Source organism: Lingula anatina, chromosome 9 (genome assembly GCF_051362555.1).
Source record: "Lingula anatina isolate TDL-2025a chromosome 9, LinAna3.0, whole genome shotgun sequence".
NCBI lineage: Eukaryota > Metazoa > Brachiopoda > Lingulata > Lingulida > Lingulidae > Lingula > Lingula anatina.
Window position 1 is genome coordinate 2,069,353 of NC_141775.1, and position 11,058 is coordinate 2,080,410.

The window sequence follows — 11,058 nt, forward strand, 5'->3', positions numbered from 1 at the left end:
AGTCATAAGCAAGGGGGGTTTTTACATACAAATCACAATGCCTTAAGCCATGTTTACAATTATATCTCCGCCTTTTATCTTATCTTACTATTCAAGCAGGGCTAGCCTATAGTTTCTTCCGTGTTTACTTATTTCATGGCTATAATGGGTATTTGGTAAAATAAATATGTTCCAAGTCTCTTGTGAAATGATGGTAAAACGTAAATCCAATATAGGTTCTAAATATAGGAACGAACTTTCTCACCTGTGAGTCGGTCATATAAAGTCCCCGAACGACGTATGAGAAAGGTCACGCTGCATAAATTGAGACACCTCGCTGTTTTCTCGTCAGATATTACTCACTTTTGCCATTGATTATTACTTTATCTTACGTCTACGAATTGAAATTGTGTTCAATTTTTTCCATGTAGGCCTAGGTGTCGTTCATATGCCAACATTGCTACTTATGTAAAATCATTAAAGGTCAACAGTAACAACAGCACATTAACGTCAATATCTTGTTAAGAACGGAATAAGCTGAGAATGACCTATTTACTTGTCTCCCCAATAAAGATATTCTTTGAATGCGTAAAATATATGAGCAAGTGTACTATGAAAACATTGCACGTCGAGGATAATACATCACCCGTTTCAACATACCGAATTAGATATGCGTATACTAACTTCGTTAATTCAGGCAAATATTTATATCAACAGAATACTTATGTAATGAAATAACTTCTTTCTCCAATGCCTCTCGCCTATATTCTATGGTCCGATTAAAGACAATAATGTATTAATTAGCCTACCTAGATAATTAATACCAACTCACTCTCAGGATGAGTCAGTGTTCCATGCTGTCTAATGTAGTCATTTGGAAGTTTGACTTTTTATATCCTTCCAAAAGGGGATTTTGGATTACTCAAAATGTTTTCGCACTGTGAAACTGAAAGATAACACGTGGTATGGATATTACGTGTACCTCATTATAGAGTCACTCTACTAGATAAATTAAGAAGGTGTGTTTCTTGTGACGAGTCAATTGTTATTGGGCCAAAATCAATAACTATTTACCTGCAAAAGCAGGTTACTTTTTTACATTAACTATAAAACGGTTCATGTAAAAATACAAAGAGCTGATGTACTCAGTAGGTGAACCCTATTGGAGAGGTCTAGTGTAAGTTGCCCTAAAACAAGCAGAGCGTAGCAAGATTTGTCATACATCTTTGGGGTTCACTTCCCCTCCCCCTTCCTCTTTATCTCTTTCTCTCCATCGCCGCCCCTCTCTCCCCATCAATAATAAAATTCTGATTTAGCTAGCTTTAACAAAGTCTCGACATCCAAATTGTATGGTGAAAAGGACAGTGTTATTTTTATGAAAATAAACAGAAGGCTTTCATCGTGCATCGAAGAAAAGGAGTAATTAGTTAAGCGTATTTCACCGAGTTTTCACCGAGTTTACCAAAATTTGAAACATAAATGTCACTTGAAGTGCTAGGGGATATTGATGACACAAAATTATCCGTCGCTGTTTGCACGCGAGTCACGTGCGCATTACAGGTAATTATATTGATGTATAGAAATTTATATAGGTAAAAACACCGTAGTCTGAAGTATGCATATATCTCGTGAAGTGCTAGGGGATATTGATGACAACAAAATTACCCATCACTTATGTTTGCATACGAGTCACGCGCACAGTTCAATTTCTACAGGTGATTATTTTGATTCATAGATATTTATAAACCTTGTTGAACAACTCAGGATTCATATATCAGTAGCCTTTATTTCACATCATCACATCATGCATAAGACAAATGGTGAAACTAAAAATAATGAAAATAAACGCAATGAATAAAAATAAAAATGATAATACTAACAATGGAGTACAATTAATGATGAACATGAGAAAAGTAATGGCACAATTTATGATACTATAATGAACAAATAAATAATTGAATAATAATAACATACTCGAATTGCAGCTACATAAACTTGGAGATAATCCTGTTGTTAAAAAAATGTATACATATACGATGGGCTTGCCCCCATGCGTATCTGTGACAAAATCATACGATGGGCTAGCCCCCATGCGCATCTGCTGACAAAATCATACGATGGGCTTGCCCCCATGCGTATCTGCTGACAAAATCATACGATGGGCTAGCCCCCATGTGCATCTGCTGCTAAATCACGAGTGGTCTCCACCCCAGTATGATCTGGGCTCCGTATCTCGAAAGGTTCGCTATGTTGCGCACGTGCGTTAGTGTCTCGATTCCATAACCAATTCTATTTCGAGATACGGTGTCATGGAATCGAGACACTTGCGCACGTGCGCAACATAGCGAACCTTTCGAGATACGGAGCCCTGCTCATTACTCCCTAAATCCGTAACAATGGGTCACTGCAGGTATATTACTCTCAAAACTTATACAATACTACTAGTGTTCTCTAAATGAAACAAACAATGATGAATACTGATAAATATCCTAATTACAACAACAAATAATAATAATTATTATTATTTAAAAGCACTTGTTTTACTTTTCAACTTATTTTGCCGCATGGGTCGGCAACAAACCTACACTGTAATTGTTATGATGTATACGTATTTACAAAGTTTTTTTAGGCTGTATTCCCAGAGCTTTTAGATCGATCTATCCCCGCGGGGAGTCTCACTAGATTACTGTCAGATAATCCGGCTTAAATGTCCATCCCGCCTACTACAAGCTGTAAGGGGGTAATTAACTTTCGTGTCCGCCCGGCTGACAGCTATTTAGCGTGAACCCCCAGGGAGTTAGGTCGATCTAAAATAGATCGATCTAATCTCTGGAAATGGGGTCTTAGATAATGAATAGCAGGTAATATTCTAAGGGGAGAGACAGATGGCAAGTAACCTTTTCATCTAGTTATACTCAAGGGTCCTTCAAAAGGAGGTAATCATGTACAAGTGTCATCTTCTCTGAACAGAGAATCATATCGTATACATAGACCAAATCCCAAATACGTCGTGGCTCAGGTAGCTGTGGTAGGATAGTCATGGGGGTGATTGTTATGGTCGAGCAAGAAGTTGTACAACTACAACTTCTTGGGCCGAGGGTTGCATACTCGGGTTGTCGTGATTGTACATGTATAGGTTGGTGTCGTCTGCGGTATTAATATAACAATTTATACTTACGTGGAAATAGTGATTGGTTGATAATTAAATTCTATAATAGTGTGTTATAATTGTCCATTTGGTGACTTATAAAATCAAAAGAAACTTATTCACTTTTTATACCAATTAAAACATAAATTTTAAACGGACAACGTGATGACCAAAATAATTAGGAAAATCGTTTATTCATAAAACACAATAATAATTATTACTTTCATTTGCAACCAAAAAGCCATTCTTTGAGAATGTTCTAAGAAAGCTCACATACTGGTTGTGGGGTTAAGCATATTCTCCTTAAAAGTATTTACAAGATAATTTACCTAGATTACCCTCTAGAATTTGGAACTTTTTAAAAAAATAATGTGCATACATTTTATAATGCCAGAGGTATGTTTTAGTAATGCCCATCACATTAATACCTGTACACTTAGTATGGGGTAGAATTATTCACCGGTAATTTATCTTCACAAAGTGATCATTTCTTGTAACTTTATGGCAGACGGCTTTATATATTCTTTGATTTAATAAATTAATGGATCAGCACCAAAATATCATCGATTCAAACTTAGCCCATTTTTGAGGTATGTGTAAGAAGTAAACCAACAAAGATAAAAACCGACAAACGCCTGGTGATCATTTCTCGCACAGAGCAAATTCTCCTTAGTTAATTTACATTTTACATTCAATGAGATTCCACTGCAGACTTTGGCATAACTCAATGGGCTCATTCACAATGAGACTTTTGTTCTACATAGATCGATCCAACTCCGTGGAGACTCTCGCTGAATGCAACCAGATTAAGAGATTAACACCCCAGTAAACTCTCAACTCGCACCATTTACTACTAATTTACGCCAATGCTTTCCGAAGTCTTTCAGTAAGTGATTTGTCGTTTTTGTGAAGCTGGATATAGCTTCTCAGCTCTTCTGGTAACTGAAAGATTGGATCATCGTTCCAGATGAGGGGGATAATTCTGGAGTATTCCTCGTGGCGCCCACTGTGACCGTGACTGTGAACCTTCTTGTCGTCTGCCACTGCTTGGAGGGCCTGTCATGAACATGAACGCTCATGTTTAGAATAATGTTCTGTGTTTTTTATACAAAAAGAACATTTAAAATAAGCCCTATTGTTTATATTTCTGGATCAATTACTTTATAGACTATCGAATTTGATATTTATGTAATATCAAAAGTAAATAAATTTAAGTCCGTCTTATTAGAATAACTGTGTTAGTGCAACTAGTACGTACTGCACCATATGGGTATAGGCCAATTACTGCATTGGATATTCATGTAATATCGCTAGTAAATACAATAAGTCCATCTTATTAGAATAACTGTGTTAGAGCAACCAGTGTGTACCATATGGGTATAGGCCAATTACTGTATTGTATATTTTTCCATGACATTAATTTTAATACAGCATGATGCCAGTTTTGGCTGAAGTATCAAATATTTTGCTTTGATAATGCGACTTCCTCACAGTTTATACATAATGAAATAATTTCGTTCATTAAGTTTAAAAACCAATTGAAAAATAAAACGCAATCAACGTTTTGTACGTTGTTTTTGATTGCTTTTCCTAATGTGCCTTGAAACGCTTGCTTCCGGTCATGCGCACATTATGAAAGGGTTAATTAGATAACATAATACACACTTACTTCATTTATGTGCATTTTGTTTTCCTCTTCCATCAGTCCACTACAGAAATCTGCAGTTAACACAAACAAAAATTTTCTGCAATTCTTCAGCTTGTCAGCAAACTCGGTGTAAACTCGCTTTCCAACCAGGAAGTCACGAAAATCTACCACAACCTTTTGAAAAAATGAAATCGGAACATTTTTATCCAAACTTATCAGAAAAAAAAGTAGATTTATTACATTTGCCTTTTGAAAGTTAGAAAAGAAAAGAGACGTGCACAGGGTCAAATTTTGCCACTACCTTTACGTCTTTTAGTAATAAATGAGCTTTTTCCAAAAATAAATAAATAACTGAATGATACCTTTAAAATTTGACAAATTGATATTTTATTATTCAATAGAAAGACCTACTTACTAATAACCCTAATTCATTCTCTAAAATGGGAAGAATTTCGTCGTCGACAACTTTCTTAGCATCGTCTGTCCCAGAATAGATGATCAGAACGTCGTTTTCCATCGGAGGCTTTTTGTAGCATCCACCGCAGCACGCTGTGTTGTGGAGAGAAAAAAATTCCATACAAGATTTGACAATGTATATCGTAACCTAACCATTTAAATTCATAATAATGACCTTTTTATTCAAATATACCAGGGCTGTTGTAGTGACAACTGTTTCCCAAAAATTAATTCTTAGCATCATTATAGTTATTACACCTACTTAGGATGTCTTTTGTTTTTATTTGCTTCTTTTCTTATTTCCTTTATTTTGGTTTTTTATCCAAACTGGCGATTTTGAGACAACGGCGTTACCTAGAAAACACGCCGCTTTGCACCACGTGACTGTAAAGTTGCCATTACGTTATGTTATGAATGACCGTGGTAGCCACGTGGTACAAATGTGAAGTTTTTGTCGATTATCGAAACAAAGACGTAAATTACCATTCAAAGACTGCGAAACTGGCTCGTCATTGAGACCCAACCTCACATCTTTCAACTGCCGCAGCTTGACCAGGGCTTCCTCTTGTACGGACAGGCGGTTTGAATGCAGACAAATTGTTCGAAGCTGTCCCATCTTCTGGAATTTCTTGGCAGGGACTTTGCTGATCATGTTCTCAGAAACGCAAATGGTCTCCAATCTTGGGAGATCGCCAAGCTCTTCTGGTAGCGCTTGCAGGCGGCACATTTTGAGGCGAAGGTACTCCAATTTCTGAAACATTTGTGTATACCCCGATATATACATGTACATGTTTATACGGGTGCATGTATGCATGAATTAAAAGTATATCGTGGGGAGAAAGTCGGTGCTCTTTATGTGTGACTGGTAAATAAATTATATAGAATGTATATTTAACAAAAGGTAAAATACATGTGCGTAACTGAAACAAAAGTTTTTGATAAAAAAACAAACAAACAAACATCCATTCCCTCTGATTTACTTCCACATTCAGTCAAGTGGTTCGTGTAAAAATAAACTCTTACCTTCAACTTTTGAACTGCTTTTGGTATGTCGGAAATGGGATTATGCGAGGCATCAAGAAAAATCAAGTGCTCCAGATCAAATATGCCAATGTGGAGTTCACTAATATCGTTTGCGTTGAGTACCAGGCTCTCCAGTTTTGTCAACTTCTTAATATTACCTGACGATATAAAAATTAAATGCACAGCTGAAATCGTTTAAATTAAGAGTTCATTATGTGGCATGTGTATTTTTTTAATGAGATAATTTCCCTAATGATCTAAAATGAGAGTAGGCCTACTAGAGAAATATCGTCTAACAAAAATTTATCTTCTTATATAGAAAACTCGTAAATTTTACAATTGTTATAGTAACCTGTAATTCCTTGAGTCACGAGCTGATTATTCGACATGTCCAGGCTTCGAAGTTCGGTCAACTGGTAAACGACTGCAGGTATTGACCGGAAACAGTTGTTCCCTAGACGCAACAGTTCGAGGTTGCGCAGTTTGGCCAGGTCACGTGGCAAATTTTGAAGTTTGTTGCCCGTCAAATACAAAACTCTGAGTCTCGTGTACAGACCGATAGATGGTGATAAAATCGGAAGGTCAGAGTTCGGAATAGAAAGGCGGAAAACCTCTTCAGGCCTGTGGCCTGTCAAGTGGGTACCGTTGCTATCTTGGGCGATGATTACGAACGTTTTATTATCCCTGGAAGGCAACTGCGCATAGAGCAAGTGGTCTGGTTCGTCACATGTGTCGATGGTGGCGATTTTGCACGTCTCTGGAAGTGCTAATACGTTGTTCGAATTGCTTCTTGACACTGGTTTCGTTCTCTGTTTCTCCTGAAATACCATTGCGTGTTGTATGAAATATAATAAAGGAATTCTGATTTAATACACACTGTCTACACCTTGAGTCCTTTGGTCCTTTAGGAATTTTTTGTAATGGAAACTACAATTGCGAAATTAAAATATTCGTAAATTATTCGTTTATTACGCCATTATTACAAAAGAACTGGTTGGTCGCATAACTGAAATTCTTTTCCCTTTAGAACACGTGACTAACTGGTCCGAGGGTCAAATATGGCGACCCACTACAAAGTTTGCCGTCAAACCCGCTAATAGACACTGAATAGATATCCCGTGGGGAAGTATTCAAGTGTATCAGCTATTTGACCCTCGGACTAATTAGTCCCCTATTCTGAATGGGGCCTTAGATTGACTTGAGCTGAAACGTAGGCCTACCTGAAACCGTTTTCTGCGTCGCCGTTTTCGTCGCCGTCGCTTTCCACGGGCTTGCTTGCCGACAACAGAGGAAACTCCGCTTTCTATGGTATTTGATGGGGTAGAGGGGTCAGCAGGGTCATTGTCATGGAAACCAGACTGAGTAAATATTTCGGACGTTTCCGTAGCTTTGTCTTCCGTCGAGTGGGTCACCGGGGTAGAGAGATCAGCGGGGTCATTGTCATGGCAACCAGACTGAGCAAATATTTCGGACGTTTCCGTAGCGTTATCTTGTGTCGAGTGAGTCAAGGGGTCCCGCTTGCTATCTAGCTTGTATTCAATGACAAACCTTGCCACGTCTTTTTTTTCTTCGTATCGCCAAGAGTTCACCTGGGCGGACTCAAAATCACGAAAAAGCGCCGCGAGTCGTTCCGGATGATGCCTGGACCCCTCCGAACGCTCCATATTACACGGCGCCCCGTTCATTTTAAAGTTTCCACTCAATCTATGAAAGTAGATAGGGCCTATTAGTTTTCGAATCCCCTATCACTACTGACCGTACACAATTATTGTGGTTACTTGTACAAGTCGAATAACTTGTTGATGACAGATGTATAGAGAAATTACAGAAGTGGGGCTAAGTTGAGAGTAGGCCTACAGCGGGTAGGCCCCAACCCCCTGCAACTTCGAAGCTCTCCCCCTCAAAAAAAATTATATATAATGGAAAAGGAAAGAAAACCGCAGAACTGACAACATAGAGCGAAAAGTGACAAAACCAGGCAATTATACAAAATTACTTTCCTGTCTCTATTTTATGCATTTTAATTGAAATTTAGCGTTAAAGTTCTTACATTTCCTGTGAGGTGAATTGCGCATGGAGGGGGGGGGGGGGGGGTATTAATACACTCGACGAATTGTTATTTTGTCTGGTGCCAACCAGTGTCGCCTCCCACCTCTCACAACTACAACAAGCGCCTATACAAACAGTTGTGCTGTATTTGATATTTTCATAAACACTATAGACGTAAAAAAGAAGAAAATAAAGGTTTACAATTTTGTGAATCATATGCAAGGGGAATTTTACGTCCAAATCACAATGCCTTCAGCCATGTTTACAAATCTCTGCCGTTTATCTTATCTTACTATTCTAGTATAGTTTCGTCCGTGACGGTGTTTACTTATTTCTTGACTAGAATGGGTATTTGATAAAATAAATATGTTTTCAAGTCTCTTGTGAAATGATGGTAAAACGTAAATCCAATGTAGGTTCTAAATATAGATACGAACTTTTCTCACCTGTGAGTCAGTCATATAAAGTCCCTGGATGACGTATTAAAACGTCACGCTGCATAAATGAAAACACCTAGCTGTTGTCTTCTGTCTACGCATTAAGCATCAAAAATGTTTTATTTTTTTTCATATAGGCCTATGTCGTCTTATATAACATCGCTGCTTATGATGTCAACAGTAACAACAGCACGTTAACGTCAACATCTTGTCAACAAAGGAATTAGCTGAGAATGACCTATTTACCGTTTCCCCAATAAACATTCTTTGAATGCATAACAATATATGTACAAGTGTACTATAAAAACATTGCACGTCGAGGATAATACATCACCATGTTTCAACATATTGAATTAGATATGTGTATAATAACTACGTTAATTCAGGCAAATATTTATTTTAAAGCAATGCACTGGTCGATATCAACAGAATACTTATGTACTGAAATCATTTCTTTTCCCAATGCTTCTTGTCGAGATTCTATGGTCCGTTTAAAGACAAAAATGTATTAATTAGCCTACCTTGATAATTTTAATTACCAACTCGCTCTCAGGGTGCGTCGGTGTTCCAGGCTCTCTTATGTGGTCCAACGGAAGCTAGTTTACCCCAGTTTTACTGGCCTCATTAGTGCCTCATTAGTGCGAATTTTATAGACATTTGGAAAATTGAGCTTTTTATAACCTTAGATGAGAAAAGGGAATTTTGGATGACTCGAAAATGTTTTCTTTTACCGTGAATTTGAATGAGAACACGTAGAACTGATATTACGTGTACCTTATTATTGAGTCACTCTACTAGATAAACTAAGAAGGCGTACTTTTTGTGACGAGTCAAATGTTATCGGAGCAAGATTTACTAACTGTTTATCTGCAAAATCAGGCTCTGTACATAAAATGATTGATGAAAGAATAGAAAACGAATTATGATTGATGAAAACAGTTGATGTTCAAACAGAAATAGCTGATGTACTTAGTAGATAAGCCCTGTTGCAGAAGTGTAGCGTAGGCTGCCCTGAAACGAGGTGACCAAGTTAAGTTAATCTTCCCAAACATCTTTGGGGCTCACTTCCCCCTTCCTCTTTTTTTCTCTCACTCTCCATCAATGCTAAAATTCTGCTTTAGCTAGCTTTAACACAGTCCCGATATTCAAATTGTACGGTGAAAAGGACAGTGCCATTTTTATGAAAATAAATAAAAGGCTTTGATCGTGCATCGGAGAAAAGGAGAAATTATTTAAGTGTTTTTCACCGATTTAAGACACCATAGTCTGAAGCATGCGTGTGTCACGTGAAGTGCTAGGGTATATTGATGACAACAAAATTACCTGTCACTGTTTACACAATAGTCACGCGCGTAGTTCAATATTTTCAGGTAATTATATTGATTCATAGATAATATATATTAAGTAAAAACACCGTAGTTTGGAGCATACATATATCTCGTGAAGTGCTAGGGTATATCACCCTGAGCTTCAGAGCTAACTTGACACTAACCTTTTCACTGTAGCCTATCTCCATCGTGTCAAGTAACCTCTGACGAAAATAGTTTGACCTAATTTATATAAGCCAATCGAATCCTTGTTTCAAAAATTTTCACCAAAGTTTGGTGAAAACGCTGATTGGTTGATCGTCAATCGGCAATCCTCGGCTGATTCCGCAAGCTCCATACTAACAACATAGTTATTGTCGAGTGCGGAGACATCCGAGTAGTTCCGAGTGGTTCCGAGTGCATAACCGTACACAAAGAAAGCATGGAGTATATCGGAATTGAAACCAGAGCAGTATGATGCCCTGCATCATTATCTACTGAGGGATGATGTATTTTGCGTGCTGCCCACAGGTTACGGCAAGTCCCTGATATTCAGCCTTATCTTTGATTGGTCCGGATTTGAACAAAGCGCGCTTTGACTCGTTCGCGTTCATTGGCTAGATCGTTCAATGAGTCATTGAGTGCGGGCTTTAAATTTGATTGGCGGGCGGCGGGGGCACTCGAATCTGGTCAGAGGTTACTTGACACGATGGAGATAGGCTACAGTGAAAAGGTTAGTGTCAAGTTAGCTCTGAAGCTCAGGGTGGGGTATATTGATGACAACAAAACCGTCGCTGATGTTTCATACGAGTCACGTGCGCAGTTCAATATTTACAGGTAATTATATTGATTCATAGATATTTATATTAAGTAAAAACACCATAGTTTGAAGCATGCGTTTGTCTCGTTAAGTGAAGTGCTAGGGTATATTGATGACAACAAAATAACCTGTCACTGATGATTGCACAGTCACGTGCACAGTTCAATATTTACAGGTAATTATATTGATTC

At 37.9% G+C, this 11,058-nt stretch overlaps 1 protein-coding gene across 1 annotated transcript; it reads right to left on the reverse strand.

The window, feature by feature from the left end:
• Positions 1 to 1,764: 1,764 nt before the first annotated feature.
• On the reverse strand, positions 1,765 to 8,295 carry LOC147759768 (uncharacterized). Its single transcript, XM_086996425.1, has 7 exons — positions 7,475 to 8,295; positions 6,607 to 7,072; positions 6,255 to 6,412; positions 5,715 to 5,982; positions 5,191 to 5,324; positions 4,797 to 4,949; positions 1,765 to 4,183 (listed from the first exon to the last, which is right to left on the reverse strand). Exons 1-7 carry the CDS (start codon positions 7,937 to 7,939, stop codon positions 3,986 to 3,988), a joined length of 1,842 nt encoding a protein of 613 aa, XP_086852551.1. The 5' UTR covers positions 7,940 to 8,295; the 3' UTR covers positions 1,765 to 3,985.
• Positions 8,296 to 11,058: the final 2,763 nt, after the last annotated feature.